The 26,478-nt window shown below is 41.2% G+C and overlaps 1 protein-coding gene across 10 annotated transcripts in view; it reads left to right on the forward strand.

Annotated features, from left to right (window-relative positions):
• Positions 1–26,478, forward strand: part of BRSK2 (BR serine/threonine kinase 2) — a 304,344-nt gene that overhangs the window by 145,064 nt on the left and 132,802 nt on the right. For all 10 annotated transcript variants that reach the window (XM_058027269.1, XM_058027271.1, XM_058027274.1 and 7 more), the window contains exon 2: positions 6,370–6,464. In XM_058027269.1, the coding sequence (XP_057883252.1) occupies positions 6,370–6,464 (95 nt within the window). The remainder of the gene's footprint in view (positions 1–6,369; positions 6,465–26,478) is intronic.

The following is a 26,478-nucleotide window of genomic DNA, read 5'->3' on the forward strand; positions in this document are numbered from 1 at the left end:
GGCATGTGCATCTCAGCACTGATGAATCTCCTTCCATGCTCCTGCTGAGCGTTTGAACTCTGGCTTTAGTCCTACCATAATTACAGTTTGTGCAGTTTAAAAACAATTAATGCATGAGCTCTCAGAACAGCCTTTTAGCACTAGACTATCTCTGTAGAAGTGTCCACAGTCAAAATATTTCATTACCAGCCTGGGTAGCTCTGTCCTCATCCTTTTAGATTTCTAGATTTCTCCTATACCTCCTTTTCCCATTATGCAATTATAAATTGATACCATGTAATTTGTGTGTCATTTGATGTAAGTCTCTGTTTATTTTAAATGCAATAATTAGAGATAACCATTGCTATAGAAAAATAAATATCACTTCAATGAAAGGACTGAGTAATTAAGGGCAATTATTGGTTTCTGTAAGTAGGATGCTCAGTAACAAAGTTCTTTCCAGTGCAACTAAGAGTAGTATAAGATGTGCATCATTGGAGACCAGAAATCTGTGCTCTAAAAGAATTGGGATGTGAAACAGAAGCTAATAATAAGAAATTATCTGGAGATTTCTTTCCAGATTGTATTTAGAATGCAGTTTTCCTGATTGTAATATGTAAAACTTGGATAGGATTTATATCCCTTTCCAACATTCTTTGTAAGGATTAATCAGTTAATCCTTCTACAGCCCTTGCAAGGTAGGTGAGTGAGTGTTATTATCCTTATTTTCCAGCAATGGAAATCATGTTGCTGTGGGCCAAATTTTAATCCATTTTCCACTGTTGCAGATCTAAAGCAACTTCGCTGCAGTCAGCAGAGTTAGACACTGTAACTGAACTGATTTAACCCTAATTGAAACTGCAGTCTTTGTGAAGATAACTGTGGAGAATAAAGAGGAGGGATATTACATTTTAGGATTGTCCTCCACCCCACATGCATTGATGCTTTTGTTTGCTCTAAGGGTTGATTTTCTGGACTGGCATCCTTGGGGTTTGCAGGTGTTGCAAATGTTAGTGCATGTAGTTTTCAGGAATGAACATCCATAAATTCTTTTAAGATTTACAACAGCAGCCTCCAATTTCTGGGGATAAAAAATTGAATTATTTATATATAAAGAGCATATATACAAAGTTCATGTGCAGCAATACTATATACACATCAAGCTTTTTGAAAAACAGTGTACTGGAGTTTGTCAGCCTAGAACTTTTGTTCCTTTTCTAATCCAGATAGTTTTTTGCCAGTACATGAGCCCTGAAGTAAACCACAAATGTTTGTGTTTTGCAGTGCCTAGATTAACATTTGCAGAGTGTTCATTGACTTGAATTAATTGGCAATTAGCTAACTCCAGTTAAAAGAGGAGTGATATTTCTCTCTAGACATCCCTTTAATTGCTCATCCAGCCAAAATAGACACTTCTGGCCAGGCCAGGGCTTTCTGCTCAGATTTTTTAAGGTTTTTGACAATGTGCTTTGAAGTGAAGAGCAAGCAACATGTGTGTGCAGATGATCTTCTGAAATCAGTGTTGAGTTTTCCTACTACAGCAATTTTCTTTAGGTTGGTTTTATTTTAAAAGAAAGCAACAGACTTCTGTTTACCAATGGGAAAAATACTATGTGTTAAATATAGCAAATCTACCTTTATTTCTTTGAGTAGTTATTTGCCTCATGGTTAAAAATCAGGGTAACAAGTTACTTGTGTTTAGCATTTCTGAAAGACTTGGAACATCGCTGACAATGAATATACCATAAGTGCTGTATTTAAACAACAGCGGTGTTTCATTATTTACTACTCTCTCTTTCTGGCTCAAAATGATAATTTGTTTCAGATTGGTGTCTTTGGTAGACTTCAGGTTTGGATAGTACTGAAAACATTCTTTCTTGTTCCTAGAATGTTTCTTTCTCCACAGAAGAGCTGTAATAACAGGATCCTTAGAAAGATGTACTATTTACACAACTGTAAAGTGCGTATCAAATAGCACTAGCTCCAAGCTCTTAATGCTTTATTCATTTTCTGTTAGAGAAAAATTGCTACACAAAATGCAAGGCAAAAGTAAATGAGTCTCTTCTGAAATCTTGTCCTTGGCTGAAAAGTCCTGAAGGTGATTACCAGATACAATATTGGCCACTTGCTGTGGTCAGGGATTCACGGTGAATATATTGTTTCAGCTGGAGGGAAGCTTTCCTTTCTCCATCCCCACAGAACATTCTTCTTGGGTAAAAGAAGAATCTTCTCTCTGTACTGCTTCAGGATGGGCTTCCACCTTCCCAGCTGATCTAAATCTGTCCCTTGGTCATCACATAAGCTCCTGTCCTTTTCAAAAACTATCTGTATATCTGTAAGCATCCACAGAGTGGGAATTTGCAAGGAAAAAAATGCTCAGGCATGATTATTAGCAGGTCACTGCTGCATTGGGCTGTGTCAGACCTGCACACTTCCCTCTGCTCTTCTTCCTTCAGTGGCATCTTTGTGTCATCTGGGGTTTCTCATGGTTGTTGGTTTCCAAACTGTGGCTTTTAATTCTGATGAAAAGACAGTTGTTAACTTACACAATCCCTTGCTTTCCAGTGTGTTCATGTTTTCTCCTTTACTCCCCAGCCTGCAATTATAGGGCTGGTTCTGATGCAGTTCAGTGGCTAAGATCAAAAGCAGCCCAATGTTTGCAGTTCATTGGATGCAACAACTAGTTTTAAAGCCCCAGGATGTCAGTGTCCAGAGACCCCAGGAATGACCCATAGATGGAGATCTGAGGTGTGCCTGAAGCAGTGAGTGTGTGACAGCTGTGTGGGTGGTGAGGGAAACTTCAAGCAGTTAATTGCCACAGCATCTTATATTTTCTGCCAGGACAGACCAGAGTTAACTTTAGCAGTCAGAAAGGTTACTTGCCTGCATTTGAGGGGTTAATTACTCATGAAGCAGACAAGTTCAAGATCTGATTGTTGCCTGGCAGACTTGCTGTAAGCCAAGCCAGTGCAAAATATCCTTGCAGCAGCTGTGTTTGTTTCCTTTGCAGAAGACACACACACCTGTGCTGGCCTGACTGTGTAGATAAGCTTTACAAATAAGTACCTAACTTATTGACACCTCTGTATTTGGAGGGGGATTTATATAGTTTTGAAGTGCTCATTAACAGCTGCATATACAGAAGAGGAAAAAAATGGAAGATGCACCACCTCTTCCACAACTCTGTAAGCACACTTTGGGCAGTTGTTTCCAAGCAGAATTTCTGCCACTTCCATTATTTCAGTTGCAGCCTAGGAATTTATTCACATAGTTGCTTTTCTCTAAGCTCTGTTATTATGTAGATAAATAATACATCTTGAATGGTTTGTGTTCTCTGTGTCAGTGAAAGGGCTCCTTAAGAATAAGAAGCCCACAGGATCTCAATTCCACATTTGAGATATTTCATCTCAATTGTGTAGTTCCACAATTGACTGAAATTACAGGACAGAAACAGAAGTCCTGAGGACAGACCCTTCCTGCCTCAGCTCAATGAGGCTTTCTTCGTAGTAGCGGGAGAGTTATCCTATAGATGGACTTACTAAGAGGGATTTTTTTTTCCTTTTTTTCTGCTTAGGCTGACGTGCAAATGTCAAAAGGAGGTGGCCAGGAGAGAAGGGAGAAAGCGAGGCATAGCGACATGTTTTATTTTTTATCCTAAAATTACATTCAGTGAATTTAGTACAGTGACAAGTGCTGTCTTGGGCTGTTCAGAGGGTTGTCTAAAATTTCTATCTCCACAAAACAGACAGCAATGACAGTGCATTTCTTTTTTTTTTTTAAATGCAAATCAGGAGAAGAGGAAAGATGCATTATATCTCACATATGTTTTCTCATTCTATCCTTTGATACCATAGCAGAAATCAAGAATGACTTCTTGAGGTCAATGAAATTAATTCAATATAAAATCAGTGTAATTCAGTAACAGTTTTATTTTTGCAAAGTGTTTGCTGTCTTCTCACAGTTGGTTAACTTTTTATTGGAGTAAACAGAATAGTTTAATCTTAATTTTTGAGTTTCTGTGCTAGGTTAATAGCTACAAGGACAGAGGACACCGTGAAGATACCATATGCAGCATGACTGTGTCCCAGAAGTTCATGGTTAAACCCTTCTAGGGCTCAATGACAGGGTGCTTCAGAGAGGACAAAAGAAAAATAGTTTAGAAATCGGCCACATTCAGTCAGATGTCTTGATTTGGGAGCAACAAGATTTGAAATCAAACCCTGAAGTGTGAGATATAAGAAGTCTGGTGTATCACTAGTGGAGAACCAGTTAGAGAGTAGTTGTTTCTCACCCTTATTGACCTCTGAAAATAACTGGTACAGTGCAACACTGCCACAGATCTTGGGAGTCTAGATATAAAGGACTGATTTAGAAGTTCTACTGAGATATGAAAGTGTAACTAAGAGCGATGTAGAAAGTGCTGTCATTGTGCTGCAAGAGTGATGTAAGGTTGTGGTTTGTCCTAGAAGCAGGAAGGAAGCAATCAGCACAGATAGAAACAGTGCATGCTTTCAACAGGGTGGTGCTAAGTAGCCTCTATCCAAACACACAACAAAGCCAAAGAGAAGAAGCATAAGTAAGGCTGCAGGTGCTCTGAACAGTGAACACAGAGCCAGAAGTGCTTTGGTTAACATTACAATTTGAATAGAAAAAATGCAGACAGAAGAGCGGGTGTGGTTGGACATCACAGCATCTTGCCCCAGCTCTGGCTCTCGGCTCCTTCAGGCAGAGGACACACTATTGCTGTACACAGCTTCAAATGGATTTGTCAGTGCACTGCATTCTTAATTTTTGTGACTTGTTTATGTCGTGGCTGAAAGTGAGGATGTCAGCATTTACCCAGATGAGACTGAGAAATTATGTGGCTAGAAATATCCAGAACGTTGAGCATGCCATAAAAGAGATGTGACTGGAAACAAGTTGGGAGTTTATTTCTCCACATAATAACCAGTGATAAATAATTCCAAATTTATGATTAACTGCTTAGAAAAATGATGGATAGGTACCTGCAGAAGATTGCTGAAATCCCTGATGAAACTCTAGTTTACTTAATTGGGCCCAGTTTGTAGTAAGGCAAGAATCTATTTGCCCCTCAGTAAGGCATGTGAAGTCCTGTGTTCAGTGTTTCATTGCTTTATCCGCAATTTGTGTTTAAATTCCAGATAAAACAATGTGTTTGGCTTCATGCTTTGCATTAGGGGATGGGGTTGACTTCTCAACTGCCTGGACCTAGCCTAGGAGCTGGGAACTAAGTTAGTCTTTTTTCTACTGTTTGATGTCATTATTCATAAATGCCCTGCAAAACACAGCAGGTCTCAGTGACACCGGGGGGTGCCATTTCTTTTTTAGTTCAGTTACAACTGAATTAACCTAATGGCAATTTGGCATGTAGTGTGTGGAGTGGGATGGTATCCAGCCCATCAGGTGGCATGCTGTATGTACATGTTAGACAAGAGTAAAACCTGAAGCAAACAAGATCTCACTTGAATAACCTATGAAGTACAACTTTTCCAGCTACAAATTTTCTTAGTGGCAGTAGAGTTAAGAGCTCAGGGGACCATCTTAAACTCACTTGTGGGTGGTATGTATCTCAGTGTACCTTCATGTAAGTCACCAGGCTTAGATAAAAATTTTGCAGAAGATAATGGCTTATATATGTTACTTACCTCTTTCTTTAGTCTTGGTGTTCCATATTCTGATGATAGTTCAGATATCCTAATCCTGTCAGGGATATCAACATCCTTTTGCCAATATAATCAGTTAACAGTACTCTATCTTTTTTGAGGACAAGAATATAGTAAGTAATAACAAACAAGAACTTAAAATTGTAGCAGCATAAGCTGATGTTCCTCCACACCACAATGCATTCATCACAGTACCAACTTTATCCAGCAGGATAAATTAAAACAGTAAGGGAAGCCATAATTTAGTGTCTTTTTATTGTGATCATGCAAGCTTTGGAAGGAGTTAGAGAAATGTAGAACCAAACATTTGACCATCTAGTTTTTCTGATTTCCAAGCTTTTGTTGATGTCAGGTGTCAGGAAAAGCCCTTAGTCCAGTGCAGTTCAATTGCCAGAACTTCTTCCTGGTAGAACACACTTCAAGTGGTGAGAGCTGGGCTACAGTGCTTCAACAAAACCACAGTTTTAGTGTCAGAAACTGCAGGAGCATCAGTGATGTTGGTGACTTCGCTGTCAAATGGTCACAATATGGGCTGAAGGGTTTCCTTTACTCACAAGACCTTTTCTGGCTAGAGGAAGTACCAATGGGAATTTGTTTGCATATAGGCTGCCAATATCTGGATGGTGTTCTAAAAGGAAAACACTTGACAACTAACCTCAACCTCTAACCAGTTCTTCCTTTCTATTTTGCTTTGTTTCTCCTGCAGGGCTTGTGAAGTTGGGGGTTCACTGTGTCACGTGTCAGAAGGTCGCGATAAAAATTGTCAACAGAGAGAAGCTCAGTGAGTCGGTGCTAATGAAGGTAATTTTCTAATGCAAGATTTAAAAAAAAGATTAAGTTCCTGGCTCTGTGTCTCCTGTTCCATGCAAAATTAATATCTTTAATTATGTATAACAAACATCCCTGTCAGTACTAGGATTATGTGGAGCATAATAACAATAATTTAGTTATGGGGGAGGTGAGGGCAGCTGAAATGAAATGGGAGAATGCCTGTGCTTTGTGCACAAAATAAAAGTCAGCTGCAGAGATGGTGTTTCTCTGCTGGGGCCAGTGTATGTTTAGCATATGTTTGGTAATGCTGACTTTCAGCATTACCACAGTGTCATCATGGGACAGTGCAGGCTGAGGTGTACAAATATCAGTATGAAGAGATTTGGTGGATGTTACTTGAATATTCCTACTGCTTGCTCTGCTGCATGAGTTCTCTGTGATGACTGATTTGCCAAGTCCACAACTGCTTAAAGCTGTTGTAATTCAGTTTACAATCCACAGAGCTCTGCCATTGGAAACCCTCAGAGTGTTTGTCCCAATGGTCCCAATGGCTGTTAGTGTTCAGAAGAGCTTAGTTTGTTTTTTACCTAGCCTTGTGATTCTCCTCACATGAATGTCATTGATTGATCTTGGAGACCTAAAAATAAAATAAATGTATGCATAGCAGTTTATTCATGTGATTTGGTGACTAGAGAGGCTAAATTCAGCTTGATGGGAAGGAACACAACTGCACTGCAATCAACAGAATTCCGTCACACTGTCACCTGCAAATTACGCTAACATGTTTGCATGCAGTGTTGAGCACTTTATTGAGGTGACTTCCCTATATAAGCACACAGAGCTTCTCTAGATAAGCTCATCTCTTTACACTCCTGTTTCCCATATGGACTTCTGTGTCAGCTGTTTCCCAGCGTAAGTAAGTATAGCAGCCTTACTCAGAGCAGAAAGAAAATGGAGTGTAATTTGCAGTCAGTGAATGTTACACAAAAAATGTGAGTTCATATTTTTTTTAGACAAAGATTCTGAAAGTTTATACTCAATTGTAACATGTTCAGACTTTACCTTTTTGGAATTTCATTGATGCATTCCCTTTCCTGCAGTACTGTGGATTCAAGCAGACTTCTAATGTAGACCAAAAGTTAGAATGTGAAATAGGTAAGAGAGCTGTGTATAAATGGTAAAATCTGAATGGGACACTAAGCACTGACTATATTCCACAGCAAAATAATAGGAATCTTTTTTTTAAACTTGAGCATTTTATTTGGTGAGAGAAACTGTCTGGTATTTATATAAAACACTTTATTTACCTCGCTGATTTTCAGAGTAGGAGGCAAATCACTTAGCATAGCAAAGCGATCTCTCTGCTTTAGCTGTGTTGCATTACCTCGGTTGTAGTATGAAATCTGAGTAGTGAAACGGTGTGTTAGGCCCTTGTTTACACAGCCACATGCTGGAGCATGCCATGTTTTCTGTAAGATTGTACAGCATCTTTCTCAGGAGGAAATTGCACATTGCATGGTGGTTCTCATTTTCAAACCCTTTGTGAGATTTTTCTCTTTCCAGGATTCTGTTCTCTGTGCTCAGGAGGTTGGAATAACAGATGGGATTGAAGTGGTTTGCCCAGTTCTTACATAAATTCAGTAACCAGATGTCTTTTCAGGAATGCCCTGTGCCTGGTGGTCACAGACAGGCCCTGAGACTTCTATGTGAATTTAGAATACTGATAGCCGGTTTAATCCAGTCTGGCTGGAGGGGAAAAGTGCTGCAGCTTTTGGCAATCCCAGTGTAACCATTGCAAAGCATCCAGCTTGCTGTGTGGAGCCAGCAGCCACAGGGAGATAGCCAAAAGTGTGGCCAAGTCATCATGGTGTGGTGGCATTCCTACTTTGCAAGGCTTCCTACCAGCTTATCAGTTCCAGTGACTTTCTTTGCCAGTGGGCCGTGCAGAGCAGCCCCTGGAGCCAAATGATTCAGGACCACAGCTACTCTTCCAAGCCAGGCCCAGATTGATGGATTTTGCTTTAATGTCTTCTTGGACAGAAAAGCTGGATCTGACAAACGTGCACACCTGCCACATGAAGCTGTAACAGTGCAGTGCTATGGCCATTTATCCTAGAGCATAAGGAGAAAGTCTGCTCACGGTGCTTTCAACATCTAAAGTGACAGGCACAAGCATATACAGCAGGCTGCTTTCTTTGTCATCATTATTCTGTTTTGACTTGCTTCTTGTAGCCTTCATTTCTCCAGTGTTTTTGCAGTGTTTTATTCTGTATATTCAGGGAACTGTCCCTTCTCTCTGCAGCTGCTCTTCATCTGAGCTGTGCAGAATTGAGAGGCATTTGGTAAAGTGCTTTCTAATCATAACGTTGTAGTATCGATATTTCTGGAGAGAAGAATTTGGAATTGTAGCAGCTGGTCTCAATTAGCAGAACTGCTGCTATGGAGATGATACACGGGCAGGCACAATGCAGCACAGGCTGCAGTGAATGTATCATCCAAGTGCTCGCTGCCCTGTCAGGGGATGGGGCTGCTCCGTGCACACACAGCCTTTTGCTTTGTCATGCCCTGACTGCTAAATGCAGGCTGGGGAGCAGCGTTCCTTCTCCAGCTCCAGCTTGGGACTGTCTGGGTCCTGGCTTTGGGGCAAAGCTACATATGTAATTTCACAGTTGAGGGAAAAGGTTGGTTCTGTTCTCGCTCCTGCCTTCCCTCAACTGGTGAAAGCTTCACTGGGCTTCTTCAGCAGGAACCCCACTGATGTGGAGACCTGTGTCCCACAGTATTCTGACTTGCTCTAGCACAGATTGGCAGGAAAGATTTCAGAAAGCAGTGTGCTACAGGAAGTGTCTTGAGATTGAAATATGGTTCATTAACTTCCTTGAATTACATCTGGACCACTGACAGGGAAATTAGGCCCAGAATTCCAGAGTTGTCTATAAAGCAGTAACATTTCCTGAGCAGCCGGGTTCACTACTGATGGTTGCATTTTCAGTACCAATACAAGCATTTGGAGTTTATGACTTCAGAATATAAAGGTTAAAGCAAATCTTTCCTCTGGTATGGCAAAAGATCATTTGAAAACACTGAGGTGTCTCATGGGATATACTCAGAAGAGTCCTTTCTCCTCTTTATTGTCTCACCAGTTCTCTTCCATTCCAGCCTTCCAAAAGAATAAAGAACAACAAAAAACCTACTCATTGGTGATCCATCAGACAAATCATTGTTTGGACAGAAATTGGTAGTAGAAGCAATGGGAGCATAAAGGGTGAAGAATGAGAAGGGGACAGCTGGCCTTGGTCTAATTACTTGAACATGCAGGCATCCTCAGAAAGCCACAGATGTCCCAGGCCTGATGACTGGAGCCCAGAGCTCCATATGTGTTCTTTGTGTCAGTGTGCCTTTTGTTTCTTCTGAGTCCACCAGTGCTGGCCTTGAAGCAAGGCAGGTATTTCCAGGGTAGGGAAGCAGTCCCACTGCTGTGGAGATGGGAAAAGCAGTCCCACTGCTGTGGAGCTCAGTTGTATCAGGTGGTGAGTTTTTGGGGAGACTAATGAGCTCTGCTTCCAAAAAATTCTGCACACAATTCTGTGTTCTTAACCACAAAAGGTCTTGCAGCAATCACTATTGGATTGCCTGGAATGGTTGAGTGGAAGGATAGGTAGGAGAATCGAGTGTCACTTCCTCTTGGAACTGACAGGATAACTTATGGAAGCATACTTGTAAATAACTGCTGCTTTGCCTGGTCTGTTCATCATCTCTTACTTCTTCCTGAGCTTCTACTTCAATGTTTATTTCTCTGCTACCTCATCCTACTTTAGAGTCTTTCCTTCCCTCTCCATTTTCTTTCAGTTGTCTCTTTTTAAGCCGTTCATTCTTCATTCCCTTCCATTCTGTGACTTCTTCCTTTCTTCTGTTTTCCCTCTTTTGCTACAGAGTCATGTAGTAGCTGTCACTGTTTGTTGCAAAAACTGCTGAAATGCACCCTGTCTGGTTAAGATGCCTGTTCTTCAAGGAAAAAAGTTTAGAAATTGGGCACAATTTAGAAAGTATCTGAGAGAGTAAGAAAACAATCAGATGTTGTGCTTTATAAGACTCAGGGGACTTAGTTTATTAAAGAGAAGGCTAACACATAGCTTAAATGTAGTCTGTAAATACTGATAAAGAGGATAGGCATGTGATAACAGAGGATATTACAATCTTGGGTATAAAAAGCTGATTGGAAACTAAGTTGCAAGCTGTAGGTAGATTACATGTAGAAATGCTAGGCCTATTTGACCACTGGATGTAGTTTCTAATTGGAATGAGCCCCCCAAAGCTCTAGTGAGTTTTTCTTCTGAAAGTCAAACTTCATCTTGCACTGCAGTGTTTTTTCCTAAAATCCAAGATCCTAAAATCCAAGTTTAACTTCAGATGCTGGACTTGAAGCAGGAGGTGTAGTTGGTCTCCTGATCCATGCTATGCATTAGCTGTGATCAGATCAATGCAAAAGCCTCTCTGGCCTGACAATCCATGGAGCTGGGAATTTCAATCACACACTTGAAATCTGTGAGAAGTCCCATATTTCTGTCTGGGGCATAAAGAGATGCACTTGTGCAAGTTGTCTGTAGAAGCAGAAATTTACGTTCCCCCAAATGAATTTAAAAAGGCAATACTTGAGAACAGCAGCTTCTACTTGGAATACCTTATTTTCAAACTTTTGGGTGATATTGGGTGACCTAGCTGTCCTCAACTGCTGACTGCAGGCTGGTCTACAGAAATCATTACCAGAACATCAGAACAGCATCAGGGAGAAGTTAAATCTGGAGCAGAAGTGGACTGAAGTTGGTTCAAGTTCAGCTTTGATCACAACAAGGGCAGTCTCCCTGACACTAACAAAGCCAAACTCACCAACACCAAACCTCAATTCCACCAAATCAATATTTTTTTCTGATGTATTCAATAGTGGCCTAATTGTTCCCCGGCTGCAGTATTTAGGAGTTTTGCTATTGATTGCAGTGGAAATGGTGTTAAGCTGTTGCTGAATCCCACTAAGTACCTCTAGCATTGTGTACAAATGAATAAAGAGACAAGGGCATGGGATATCCTCAGTGAAATACATTTAAAGTACTCTAGGATATTGGCTATGAGATTTTGGAGGTGGTTATATTAAAAATAGCAAATGGGAGGGAAATTATCTCCATTTATTAAAAAGAAGTACCAAGAAAATTGTTTTAAAGAATTCATCAAACTTTCCTGGACTTCTTGATTCAGGAGCACTGTGCTAACTTGCTGACACTCATGTATTCTTCTAATTGCCTGGCATATTGCTGTGAGAAGAAAATAACCCAGAGGACCTTGTACTTGTGGCAAAAAATTTCCTTTATCCTTTCATCTTTTTTTTTTTAAATCTCCCCAAAGCATGTACTTGATCATATTTTCACTTGCTGTTGAACATGTAGGTTTCAATGTATAAATGAGTATATTCACGCTTATACACTCTCATCCTCATTGTGGTTTATCTTTAACCTGGAGCATTACCACATGATTGCCAGCTTTTAGCCCTGAAAGAGAGCAGATTAGAAGTGTGTGACATGCATAGGCACTGAGCAAACTGCAGGAATGATTGGCAGCCATCAAAGACCAGGAGCGCACAAACGCAGGCTTAGCCCCTGTGTCTGTGACCCTTGTTCATATTCTAGTAGCAACCCAGTTAGCACAGCACAGCATCCTGTCTGCAAGTCTCTCTTCTGAGTTCAATGAGATAAAAAAGCACCTTGCAATATGAAAAATACGGGCAAAATGAAAGGGACTTTTTTCCCCCCCGGCTCCCTCCTGCTAGAGGGAGTTTGGGATTAGGGATCTGTTACTGAATGTATAATGGAAAGTGTTTTGTTTTAAACTGGAGCTGCTGGGGACTATTGAAAGCCTGTTCACTTGTCATCTGTTTGAGCATTTAAAGAAGTTGGGTAATTATGTTTTCCTTCAGAGAATGACTCTCCGCCTCCACTTTCCACCACACATACAAGGAACACAGTTAGAGGCATTCTTAAGGAAGGAAATCAAACGGGAATCACGAGCACATGATGTACCTGTCAGAGGAACAAACCTGTCAAGTGTGCATAGTGCCTTTTGCTTTCTAAAGTTAGTATGATCAATTGAGGCATTTGGGCAAGCTATTAAAATAATTGGCCTTTTACAGCAGTCTGGCTCAAACCTCTGTTGTACCCAAAATGTTCTACCCACAGCCTTGTGTGTGCAAACACATAGGCATAGACAGTCTACCACTCTTGTGTACTGGCTTGGTCATGCAGCAGTAAATGTCCCTCATGAGCCCAGGCCAGAGCTAGCTGAACTTAAGGAGTGCTTTTTACTTTTCATTTCAGTTGATTATAACCATAATGCCTCAATGGGAAGTAACTGCTCCTGGAGATGAGACATCTGAATGTGCACAGCATTCTAGTCCTCATCCACTTGTGAAGCTTCTCTCAATAATTATCCTATAAAATCCCTTTCTGTTCAGCGTTGACTGTTTCCACTGTAATTGCAGTGTCCTTGCACTTGGAGTGAGACTGACAATAGTTTAACTTTGTGTTGCTTTCCCTACTGAAGCTTCTGTAAATTCTCCTCTTCCATGGCCAAAGCTTAGTTTTATCAAAAGATGTTGGTTGGCTGAAGTGTTTTCTCTGAAATACTTCATTTCAATGAACTCCTGATATATCAAAGTCTAGGTTTCTTTTGAACTTCCTCTGTATTTGTAGCAGGCTGTTGAAGAGTCCTCTTTGCATTTTACCCCAGCAGAGACCCTGAAAGTCCTGCCTGTTCGGTACTCCCACTGCCTCTGAGCCCAACATTATCATGCCAAGATGTTGGAAGCCTTGAGACAGGCTCCAAGAGGCCATAGCTTTGGGGCAGACCCACCATCCCTAGCTAGAAAGATGTGTCCCTACACCACATGTAGGAATGGTAGAAGGTGCTGAGATCCTCAGCTGTTATCAGGCTTGAGGCTCATTTTTTGGGGAAGGACAAGCAGTAGGAGTTACCCTGAAAGGCAAGGGGAACCACAGATGAAAAGACTTCTCACTCCGTTGTACATTGGTTTGCATTTCACATTCCAGAATCTTGTCTGGAAGGCTTTTAATTCTTTTTTTCTTTCATCTTGAAAAGAGAACCAGTGGCATCAGAACAGCTCTAGCAGTAATGGGACATAAATCCTTGAGTAGATTGACTGAAACCAGTTGGTTCAGGTATTTAACCCTGCATCATCATGTAGAATAAACACCATAAATATCAGTACACTGATCCATGCCAATTAAGGGATGTAGTCCATTCCTGTATGTAGCAGGCAAACCATTTCAGTGAAGACTTTGTTCAAAGATTATCTTATTTTTGCTGAAATAACTGGATGGTGCCCTGTAAACCAGCACTACCTTTCTGTAAGAAGTGTTTCTTAGCACTGTTTAGTGTATGAGTTTCCCAGCTCAAAAAAAAAAATGTGTCTCTTAATGCATGTTTAACTGGTACAGCTGAGAGCCAAGAACTGCTGTCATTTAGGGGATACAGGCTCTTCCTGTTTGTTTAGCATGCTTCTGTCCAACATGAACATTTTACTGATCATTTGTTAAGTATAAACCAGGCCTTACTCAGTCAATTCCCTGCAGTTTGTGCTATTAAGTAGTTGGCAGAAATTTAGGAAAAATCTGGGAAGGCCCAATCCCAGTGCAATTAACTGTTGGTGCCAGAGCTGTCAGATGGAGCTTGGTGCACTCTGCTGTGGGTTTGCTCTGCTGCTGTTTAGAGCATGTTGATCTCTGTAGTGGTGAGTTTTTAGGTATTTGAGCATTTTCTCTTTTACCAGGTGCTATTTTTGAACTTGCTGCCTTGCCTTCTGGCATCCTGAGATGCTGTATCCACAGCTGGCATGGGTTTAACACACTGGTCTGTTCATGAAGAGCCCTCCTGTAGCAATAAACCATTGTTTGCCCTCCCCTGCTGTGAGTGCACACACCACGCAGAGAGGACTCCCGAGTTTTAGTTCAAAATGGTGTTTCATGTCCTACTCCAGGAGAATTTTCCAGGTGTGCCAACAGTGAGAGAGCCCAAGCCCAGCTACCACACAGTGACAAAAATAGCAGTCATAGCATGGTTGATTTTTCTCCAAGGTGGGAGCAGAAATGGCTGCTTTGTCAGAACACCTGGTATTCTTGAGTCCTGTGGCGTAATGGAGCATGTTGTGCTCAGCTGCATGGGGAGGCAGCAGCAAAGGCTTTGTGTTGTGTGAGGGATAATGGAGATGTTGCCTTAATTCCCTACAAACCAGAGGGAAGGTGATATTGAGTTTAATCTTGAACTTGTGCATCTCTGGCAGTCTCTCAGCATGCAGCAATTGCTCGAGAACATCTCTTTTATAGCATCATGCATTGTCCCTAGTGGAAACAGCAACTTTTAAAAGTGGCAATAAATTCTGGGGTGCAGGCTGGCTTTTTCAAGAACACTTGGTGAAAACTCATACAGGCAATCAAAGTCATTCCCCTTTTGGGAAATTTGGAACTGGTACTCCAGGTTATGCTAAAATGAAGACATTCAAAGTCTGGTTTTAGAACATTTTGGTGTTGGCAGGGGTGAATAGCTGTCAACACTCAAGAAGGAGGATCTGGCCTATAAAACAGGATCACTTGTTCCTGTTCCTGGCACATAAACCACAGACACAAACATTCTTATACTGCAGCTCTCCCAAGTACCTCCTCTTCTGTACATTGAGTAGGGAACTTGTGAAGGAATGTCACTGGTGCAAGGTGTAACACAGAGTGCAGGTCTGTAGTTTTTTTCTACTTTTGGGTTTCCTGTTGGTCCAGGAGAAAAACATTCTTTATTATCTGTAAGTTTCAAATGCAGGCATAGCTACAGGAAATAAATAATATCATTATGTATAAACCATGTTTTATCTCAAGTCCTTTCATAAGGAATTGGGCTGTGAAATTTAGCTTATCCTCCAGTTCCTAATAGCTTTTTGCACCCTTCTGTACAGCTCTATATATCAACTATAATCAAGACTAGAAGATCTGAAATGAAGTTGAGTCACCAGAATATGCAAAAACCATTATAACAAATGTATCAGGAGATGGGGATTGTGTTGCTAGTTTTCTTCATTGTACCTGAAACAGATTTTCAACAGTCATTATACAGAAATATCATTGTCTCATAAGAATTTCCTGATAGATTACATTTTAGAGTGTTCTGGAAGTCTGGTTACACTGTCAAAAATGTCACCATGGATCCTTGTAATAGACTGGAATTTACTATTGCTCTGTGGTCAGAAATCTGGTGTGCATTTCTACATCTGTGTGTGTAGATGATCCAGCAGAAAGAACTTGCTATCAATAAAGGGAAATTTCCTCCATCTGTAAAATACTTTAGCATAAAGTTCTTTTTTAGAGATCTTTCTTCTTATATTTCCTTCCTAATACCCTGAAATAAATCCCCTCAGTCTAATGTTCTTATCTCTTTTCTTTGATGAATTTCCTCCCTTCACTCCTGCTCCCTCAGCTGCCCCTGAATTTCCCTCCTAAATCCCTTCTGTCCTTTGCCAACCTCCTGTTGTCACCCACCGTCCACTGCAGCGCTTCCAAAGGAAAGACGCACACAGAAAGAGAGTATATATTATCCTCTAGGTATTATGGGTTCATTTTATCCTCATTTCCACCTCTTAAATCAATCCCTGATTTATCAAATCCAGAAAATAAAAACATTTACTTAAGAACAAATGGCTAAGGTCATTGGACAGAGGGCAGTGTGGCACACAGCTGTTCTCGCAGTCATTTGGGACTGTGTTTTTGCTTCCTTTTCCTCTAGGAGTGTAAGCTGTGACTTTAGCAGCCACAGAGGAACTTGGATTAGGAAGCAGTCTTGTGGAGGTACCTCAGAGTACCAGACTCCTTCTGGGAAGCAGTGCAGTCAAACTGGAGATTTGGTTGCTCTGTAGTACCAGAATATCCCCAGTATAGCAGACAAGGTACCTAGACCCTGCTCAGTAGACTAAATTTATCTATTTATCAGAATAAAAAGATGTATTTCAGAGGGACTGGCATGGAAATCCAGCAACTGGTAGAAAGAGTTCTAAATGCTGCCTATAACAGTAAAAAAACCCCTTGGAGATCTGTTAACATCAAATCCTTCATTTTTGAGGAGAAATGGTGTCTTTGCCTTCCTGCACGGCTGTGCAAGGCTGACAGTGGTGAGAACACTTTCAGGAAAAAGCAGCAGTTAGCAGTGCCCAAGGACATGCTACCTGCTTGGTGCTGGGCAAAGCCACTTGCTGCTGGTGCACAGAAAGGGTGTGTGTTTCATTTTGTCCTCCTGCTAACTGACCTGGGTTTTTGGCAGACACCAGTGATTTAGTGTTTCTCTGCGTTTGTTTGGCTGCAGATGCAGCTCAATACAGACTGAGCCGGGGTTCAGACTCTCAAATGTCAAGTCTGGGGCTGATGACATACTGCCTCAGGAAGAGAAGAGATATTAAGGATGGAGAAATCTGAGACAGACAGATTGTTAGAGTGTGCAGGAGTGAAATATTGGACAAATGTGCAGAATCATAGAAACAAAGGTTGAAGGGGCCTCTGAGGGTTTGTGTAGTCCATCCTCCCACTCAGACAAGGACTGCTGTTGCCATGGGTCAGCTTTAGCTTTGTCTGACTTGGTTTTGAAAACCTTAAGGGATGAGATTCATCAGCTTCCCTGGACAGCCTGTTTCAGTGCTGCATTGCACTCCTAGTGGTTTAATTCATCCCTAATATCTAACCTGAACCCCAGTGCAGATGTGAGGAGAGAGATTGACCAGCTATTGTGGCTGTTGCTTCCAGCAATAAATAAACTTGTGTCAGTCATCAAATAAAGACTTCAAGCAGTTTAAAAAAAAAAAAATCTATAGGAGCTGGAAGAAGAAACACTTTGGAGCTGTGGAGACAGTACGGTATGTTGCGGCCTCATGGCAGAAACAACTGATCAGTGAAGTCAGGAGTCATGCCACAAAAATTTAGTATGAAAAGGGTCAGCAAAATCAAAATTGATGTGTAAAACTGAGAATCAACAGGCCAGCATACAGAGAATGGGGGTCTCAACAGCTGAAAATAAACATAGCAAGAAGTGGGTTCAAAGGCTGCTTTACTGAGGGGATGCTGAGGCTTAAGCAGCCTAAAGGAACTCATGGTAATGATCACATTTCATTTTTGGTTTGAATACCAACAAGAGAGCAACCACATTAGCAGGCAATGGAGGAATACTCTCTTAGAGCCTGCCTGGAGACTTGAGAGGGGAGATCTGTGAGAGGTAACACTGGAAGTAAGATCACAAGTGCACTGGACTGGAATAAAGGACATGGCAACTGAATTTCTGTGATTTAAGTGTTAGATACAAATCAAATTCGAGGTATAGACAAGTTCTGTGGGTATAGTTTGAGGAACAGCTAGCAGACGATAGATGAAATAATTAACATATTGACATACCTTCACTGCGCTTCTAAAGAGGTCTTAGCCAATTCTGACTCTTTCATTTCTCACTCTCTCAAATTGCTGGTTCTCACAGAGACTCGACCTCCATCGTCTATCATCCCTCCAGCTGTCCCTTTCATTACAGTTTCTATTTATCTTCCACTTGTTTTCCAGGTGCAGATCATTAGAAATGCTTGGTTTCTCTCCCCTTATTTTTTCACATTTTTTGAACAGCAATACCATTTGTACAATTCCTTGTTTCTTCCTTATTGCTGTAACTGTCTACTACTCCTGGAAATAAAATTTTCTTCTCCTGTTTTGATTCTGAGTTCTCTATGTACCACTCCTTAGATTACCTCACAGCCATCCTTCTTTAAAGCTATAACCCTCTCTGATTAGTTCTGTATCCTCAGACCTTTAGCTGTAAGATACTACTACTCATATATATATGCCTTAGAAACTTTCATTTATCTTTTCTTCAAAGGTTTTTAAATTTAAAGAAAGCTAGGGGTTGTGTGCATCCTTAACCTGAAATAAGATGCCACAATCCTGCCATCATTGTCTAATAATCTGATACCCACTCTCTGACCTTCAGTAGGGCAGAATTTAACATAGCCTGATTTAAATAAAGTGCTCTAAATAGCCAGTCAGAATCATCAGGTCCTTTATTTGCATATGCAGATATGATTTTTCAAAGTTACAATATCTCAGCCAGTGTATATCAGCACTTCAGGCATTATTTTTATGGTCAGGAGTTCAAATGCCTAGACCTGTAGCACACAATGTAATGGGAGTTTTGGGACAGCCAAGCAGAATTAAAGGATTCAGGGCATAGCAAAAAGGTTGTCTTGATAGATTTAACACATATACTGATGTTTAGATAACCTGATCTTAGAGCCTGTACTTAATCTGTATAGAAATTAAGAATGTGTTTCAGGATTTTATAGGCCAGGCATGTTCCTGAGAATATGTTTCAATTAATTAGTTTTCATTATGAGATTCAGGAAGCTAATGATTTTGTAGTTGAAAGATGAGGATTGCTCCTGGATGCATCAGAATGTATAGGTGGGAATTTTTAAATGGATTTAGTAGACAATAGATGACAGGTATTTATCACCGGGTGAACAAGTAGCAGATGACGTAATTCTGCTACTCCTAGTGGAAATATCTTTCATTAATTTTCAATCAAGACTTCTGTGGCTCAGAATGCATATAAAACATGCTAGTCTAATCTCAGAGTTATCATAAGAGGATTCTACTCCTGTTGGATTCAGCAGAACTGCAGCTAATTTCTGCAGGAGTTCTTTTTCTGCTGTGTCATCCCTGAGATGAAGCTCAGAGGCTCCCTGATCCTCTTGCTGTGATAAATAATTTTTACTCACCCACGGGCATTTTCACTCCACCCATTTTGTGCATTTTCCAAGCCATAGCCTCCTTCTTCTCAAACAGATGATTTTATTTTAGTTCATTTTATTTTTAAGTGATTTCCTGGGAATGGGACGGATTTCCATGCATGCAGAATGACTGTTAAACTGAATCCTCATTATAGTAACATCAAGTGGCTGGTTTAAACTGCTGACCACCCATCTGAGTCATTATGCTAAATGTTCTTTGCTCCTGGGCACCTCCCTCTCTGTGCATGCCACAGTGATGTGAGAAGGAACACAGAGGTTCCTGTGGGATCTTGACGTCTCACCCAAAGCACCAAAGGGCATGGACTGCATGGCTTTGTAAGTTAATCTCTTCCTCTAGACTTGAATTCACCCCATGGGCCTGCTGGTGCAGTGCAGTCACAAAAATACACAGATGAGAAAACTGGAGTAGAACTGGAATAAGTTGTAATCAGTTGCTTGTAAATGTGTACGGATAGTTTAGAAATGGCACCTTTGAAAAAGCAGCGTGCACGTAGCATGGACCATAAATGGATTCCCAAAATATACTGCAGCATAGAACACACACAGTGTATTACACCTGATGGTACCTATATGGGCTTCAATTCCCACGAAGGATGTGTGACTGCTTCATAAAAAGCCAGCTTTGGAGGCAGCAAAGATCACAATATTGTGTCAGAGGGGCTGTTGTCCTTCAGCCATTCACAGCTGCAAAACCTAAGGTGGCACGTTTCTCCCCGTTTGTGTAGTAATTTGCCTTTCATTCCTCTTTGCTGTTGCACACACCCTGGTAAGTCTGGCACTTGCTTTGGGATGTGTGCTGGCCATCTGCTAGGAGGTATGTGTAAATATGTGCATTCAATGCTTTCAGCAGGGCTGCCTTCTTTCGGGTCTTGTCAAGTACAGAGTCTGAGAGGACACTGCACAGGTACAGACCCCTCAGCTCCTCAATGTGTGAGGCTGCAGTCTTGGTGCATTCCCAGCACTTTCAGGGAATTGGCTCCACAGAATAGGTTAGCTGGAAAGTATATTTAGCCTAAAAGCTAAGTAGGAAACCCAAGGGAAAACAGACTTTGTGGCAGCTGTTTTCCTCCCCTGGACTGCTCTGTTTTCACTCTGTACTGTAACTCTCTCTTGCCCTCAATTAACCAGTTCTTGATACCTGCCCAACTTTGCAAAATCAGCCACTTAATCACAGACAAAGGCTGGACTTTCTTCTTCCTGGAACAGTTCAGCCTCTGAGCCTTTGGTTCTGTGTGTCTTTCTCTTCACCTGCTTTTGCATTTTCCCAGCTCTGCAATCAAACTTGTTTAAAATATCTGCAAACTTAGTGCATTTCTGTTCTATGTTATTCCCTATAATGATGAATTAGCATGAGTGCAAAAATGGGGCCAGTTTTCTGTTTTCATGTAAGGAGTTCTAGGCTGCAACATTATAAATGGTTACTTTAGAAAACCTAGAACTGCTGGTGGGGAGAGACAGGTTTCAGCAGGTTTCAGCTTTGAAGTCGGCTGGGACTACTTTTTGCCTTGCTTTGTTACAGTATTCATATATCCATAAGAAATAGGGAAAGTTCTGCTCCCTGTCTCACTTGTGCTGTAGTTCTATTTTGATAACATATCCACAGCTCATTTCCATTATTTTCCTTTTCATTCACCTTCCACTACAAGTTGAACAAATGATACACTTAACTGACAGACTGTTTCATCCTTTTCTGCTAGCCTTACCCTTTTTTTCATGCAAATAACAGATCAGACTTTCCAAGTAGTTCTTCATGTCACAACAGTGTCAGAAATACAGTGAGTGACTAACTGGACTACCAGAAGCCTATTTTCCTGTTAGCGCTTCATGGGGCAATCCCATCTCAGCTAAGACTTCCAGTGTTGTGGAAAACTATTCTCTTGCAAGATTTCATAATCATTCATTTTCCTGCAGTGAATTCTCTTTAATTTGTGCCCTTCCCTCCTCATTTACTAACCTGTGACCAGTCCCTTCATCCATTCTCTTGTATCCCAGGGCTCTGTTTCAAGTGTTAAGCACCTTGGGAAGTCTCTGCTGGGGGTGTTTTGTGTCAAAGCCAGTCGACAGCTGAGTTACTGCAGGTTGCATAACTCGCAGTCTGGCCCAATGTGTCTTTTCATAGGAAAACAAGACAAAGCAGATGCCAGAAACAGGTCGTTGTTTTATGACCTGCAGAGCTCCCTGCTGTCTACAGCCACGCTTCATGTTACTGTAGTACAGCGCTCTCTGTTTCAGAGGAGTCCTGAGCTGGAGAGGGAGAAGGAGAGGTGTCCTGGGAGACATCAGTCCTGAACTTTGGGAAATCCCAAAGCAGTTACTTCCCAGGTACTTCTGCCTTTTTACAGGTTCTGGTTCTCATATGGGACTTCAGGAGCCAGAATTGTGTGGATACAGTGTTGAGAACTCTTCTCCACATGTTATTCTATTTTTCTGGTAAAGCTCTTGCAGTATGGAGCCAGCAAGAGTAGCTTGGTGGAAGCAAATTATAACCAGTGCTGCCTTCTCCTCCTTTTCTGTACTGATGTGGGCTTATAGCCATGCTTTCCTATCCCTCAGTTGTTTTGGGGTCTTGAAAGCTGGACTGAACATAGTTTTCCAAATCAGAAGAGTAGGCTTGGTGCTGATGTGTAGCAATTTATCAAAGCAGAGCAGTGACCAGCTTTCCCACTTCAACTCTCCTGTTGCGTATGAATTTTAGAGACAGGGCTCAATAAAGCTCTTATTTATGTACAGTGTTTATAGTTTGCTCTTTGATTTAGGGATCTCCCAGTCATCTCATCTGCAATACAAGGCTCTGCTTTGCAGAGTTTATCACTACAGTCAGAAGGCAGCTTCTCTCCAAAAAGAGCTTGCCTGTGACCTTGAGTGTTCTTGCAGTGGTTAGATGCTTGTGCAGGTTTCCTAAGGAGCTGGAAGAGCCAATTTTGCAGCATAATTCTGCTTCTAAATGGGTCTGTAAAAACCAATGGTATTTTAGGTTTTCCTGTTTGTTTGTTGTTGGGGTTTTCTTCTCTATGCTTTGTAGCTCAGATTTGTCCAAGCTTGCAAGTGAGAAAAAGGATTTTCCATTTGCTTGTTTCAGAAACTCACGTACTTGGTAGAGGTACCTGGAGGCAAAGCTTTCACACCTGAAGGTTAGTTCTTTAGGAACCTAAGCAGGTATTACTCCTGTCATGGCTGTGCTTACTCTGCAAGGATGATAGGAGTGTTTAAACCTTCTTTGTGTCATTTGGCTATGCAGAATTGTCTACGAATGCTCAACAGGGAGCGAGAGGAGGTTCTTTTAAAGCTGTGCCAGCCGCACTGTGAAAGTGCTTACGCAATACCAGCTCAGCACTGCTGCTGGGAATAGAGCCCTGCTCGTTCCTCTCACCCTGCGCCAGGCAGGCTGAACCAGTGAAAATTGTGTTTTCATGCTGTCACTGCATCGACGGTGGGGACTTCTGTGGCTGTGGCTTTTTTTAGTTCCGTGTTGTCATGCCACTGTCTGAATATAGTCATGTTGGCAGTCCCCTGAAGTGCAGCCACTTTTCTGGCTCTAAGGATGCTTTTAAGCTAACCTATTATGGAAAGGCATTACCTACCCCCTCAGAGCAGGAGACAGATCTTTCCTGATTTTCCTCAGACTACCAAAATTGTTTAATTTGAGAAAAGGATAATCAAAATAAGACACTGCATGATAATCAGAAAATGTGGTCCTGCAATGCAGCATTATGAAAGAAAGAAAAAAAAAAAAGGCAAGAGAGAAAGAGGAAACAGAGCAGTTTATCTCCCTGCACCATACTGGGGAATTCAGAGCAAGAGAATTGTGTATTTGGGTCAACTGAGTCCTAAAGGAGAATTCTCATGCAGTATTTTCAACCCATTTTCACTTAGGGTTGTTGAAGATGCCAAACCTTAAAGGGGCAAATATTAATAAGAAATAATCCTATAGTTGTGACCTGCCTGTTCTGTCACTGCTGCTACAAAGCAACAAAGCAGCTGGGGTATGTCTGCATGATGCAATATAGAGTCATGCAGAGACACCTGAGTTAGCTCTCCGTGTGCCCATGTGGGGACAGAAACATGAGAGTCATATCAGGGCAGCACTCAGCTTGGGCTCATTAGACAGCTTGTCTGGAGCTAGCTGAGACATCTCTGCCCAGCATGGAAATTTCTTCAGTTCTCCTCTGAATGAGCTTAGGCTTCATGTAGGCCTGCCACAGCTCAGTGAAATTCTGAGGGAGTCTTTCCACTGATCTCGGTGGATTTTGGAACAGACCTGGGCATAATTTCAGAAAGGTGTTCCTCAGCAGGGTTATGCTTGTGTCTGGCATGCTGGGCACGTCTTCTGCCTGGGGTTCTGCTGGCTCAGGAGAGGAACTTGCAGGGGACAGTGGGAATGGTCAATATAAAAAAGCATCAAACTGTAAAACATAACTCTAGTGAGAAAGTGTTTAGCATGAAGTAATCTTCTGGGAGATTCTGCGTGAAATAAGAGCAAAGTCAAATATTCATTCCTCCAAACATCTTCATCCAACTCCTGTTACTCCTGTTTCACTGCAGTAACTTTCTGCTTTAATGCTTTTGATCGTCTTTGTCCCAGGCATTTTACACTTGTCCAGGATAACCTCCACTCTACCACTGCCAGGGTCAGTTCAGCTTGGAAAAATCTTTTCCATATCCAAGCTTTTACTCTAAACTAAGAGATCCAGAGAGAACAAAGTCTTGCCTACATCTGTGCGTGGTAATGACCATGTTTTATAGCAAGCCTGACCCGGACCCCCTTGCCCCCCAGACCCTTCTTCAAGAATATGAGCATTTAAAAGAAACACACAAATATTTTTACAGAGTAATCAAAACTTTATTTTACTGTGTGAGGATACTGAAGAACAAATTGACAGCTGAATTTAGACTGAATTTTCTAAAACTTGTGTGTTGTACATCAGTTAAGCAGTCTACTCTGTGTGTGTGTTTAAGGAAAGGTGACTTGAATTCTTCCTTCTTTTAAGATTCAGGGATAGGAAAGGATGTTTGAGAAGATCTCTCTGATGTCCAGATCACTAGGTCTTAAACCAGGCAGATTTTTTAAGAAATGTCTTACAGTGTTTTAATGTGCCAGCTACAGATTAGCCCAGAAAAATTTCATTTGTTTACAGAAGATCCATTGTAGTGGTACAACAAGAATACTTGTGCTTTTCTACTCAGAAATTACTGGAGTCAGTTTGAGATTTTGATGTAGACTGTAGTTCTACCTCTTCCTGAGGGTCTCCCATGATTGCTATTGCAGATATGTTTAATCACCTGAGTTTAGAACAGGATCTGTCATGTCCTTTGCCTGGTGGTCTATTCTCCATCTTTGTTTTCACAGTGTCTGAGGGCACCACTGTGCTTTGTCTTTTTTGCCAAGTATCCTAAGGTGAAGTGAGCATGAAGCAGCTGTGAACTGGTGCTGGACACTGTGGCAGTGGAGTTGGAGTAATGCGTGTGTGTGAACTGCTTGCGATTAATATCAAGTGTGTCTTTTTTTAGCAAGAAGCTGTCATCTTCAAAGTTCCCCCCCCCCCCACTTCATCTTCCTCATTAATTTTAATTTTTTTTCAGTCTTCCTGTTAAAAATGAATACTTAATGAGTGCTTCTGCTATTTAAAATGCCTCAAATTCCCTCCGTAATGATGCCTCTCCATCAAACTGAAAACACATTCTTTGTAAACAAAAAACAAGACCTTGTGGCATGCAATTTGCATACCTTCTGTGGCATCTTTTAATTTATAGTATTGAAATTTATTTTTAATTTCTTTCTATCTGTTTCATTCTGGCTGTGCTGCATGAACACATAATGTTGATGGTTAGTTGTCATTTTTTACTTGGCCTCTGTTAAAAAGCTGTTCCTATAAAAGCAGCATTTGTAGTCTCTCTATTTCAGAAGTTTGAATAAAGTTTGATTTCTTACCAGCAAATGATTCTTCTCTAGCACCTGTGTTTTGCTATCATGTTGTGCTATGGAAAGATATTTCAATAACTGCTTTTGGTATTTTTAAAATCTGTTCCTGCACTTGGGCAGAAGTTTTAATCCCATTGACATGGGCAGGAATAAATTAATTAGCCAATAAGTTCAGGCCAGATTGATATCAGAACAAGTTTAGTAGTACTCAGCTTTTAATATGAGTACATACAAAAGAAAATTAGTCTCTTTTAGTAAATTTATTGATCTTTGGATTAGGCAGGATAGCCAGGAGCTGTGGCTATCATCAGCTGTGGCTGTCTTCTGTGGAAGCAGAAGACAAAGTTTGGGAAGAAAATCCAGCAGTATATGTGGTCATTCAATGCAACTGGACTTTACAGTGAGTGCAAAGGTGCACTGTCAATTCCCTGTGTGTGTTTTGTGGCAGAGGCCCATATGGTGGTGGCCAGCTCTGTGCAACAGTGTTGAGAGCAAAAAGAAGTCACAGTGTTGCCTCCTTAAATAGGTCGTTTGTCCTCAAATCTTCAAGGTCAGCTAATCTTGTGAGATACCAACATATTGCATAGCAAAGTACATTTAAATAGGTGGCATCAAAAATTACCTGTCAGTTAAATGAGTGTGCTCCAAACTCCTGAGTTGCTTTCCTCACAGCCTTTGCCTCACAGCTTGCAGACTGACAGAAATTTTACCTGTCTTAATTTCAAGGAGCCTGAGGAACTAAAACCAGTTTATCTGAAAATCACTGCTTTGAGCTCTTCCGCTAGATGCTTTGCAGGGGAAAGAGCAAATTTTCAAATAGTTTTGTTTTCTACTGTAGCCATATCTTTTACTCCATTTTATTATTGTTAACTGTCTTTTCTTGACTTTACAACCAGTTGCTTCTTGACACCAAGGACGTAAACCAGGACCATTAGGGGGGAGAGAAACTGTCCATGTTATAAAAGAAGACATTGTTTGTACATCAACAAAACTGTGACAGAAATTGAGAGGCTTCCTAATGGAAGCAAAACAATTATTCATGCAGCAGAGGAGGATGTAATTTCCAATCTGAAGCACTTCAGGGGCCTCCATCTACCTTTTGCTGTGTGGTGGCTAGCATCTCATTTCCAGGAGTTATTCTGCCTCTATCAGCACAACTGTAATCTGCACCCAGTGCTGTGCTGGCCTATAAATCACTGCAGCCAGTTACGTGCTCCAAGTTCTTGTGCACAGTCTGAATGCACTAC

This window comes from Melospiza georgiana, chromosome 6 (assembly GCF_028018845.1).
Source record: "Melospiza georgiana isolate bMelGeo1 chromosome 6, bMelGeo1.pri, whole genome shotgun sequence".
Taxonomy (NCBI): Eukaryota; Metazoa; Chordata; class Aves; order Passeriformes; family Passerellidae; genus Melospiza; species Melospiza georgiana.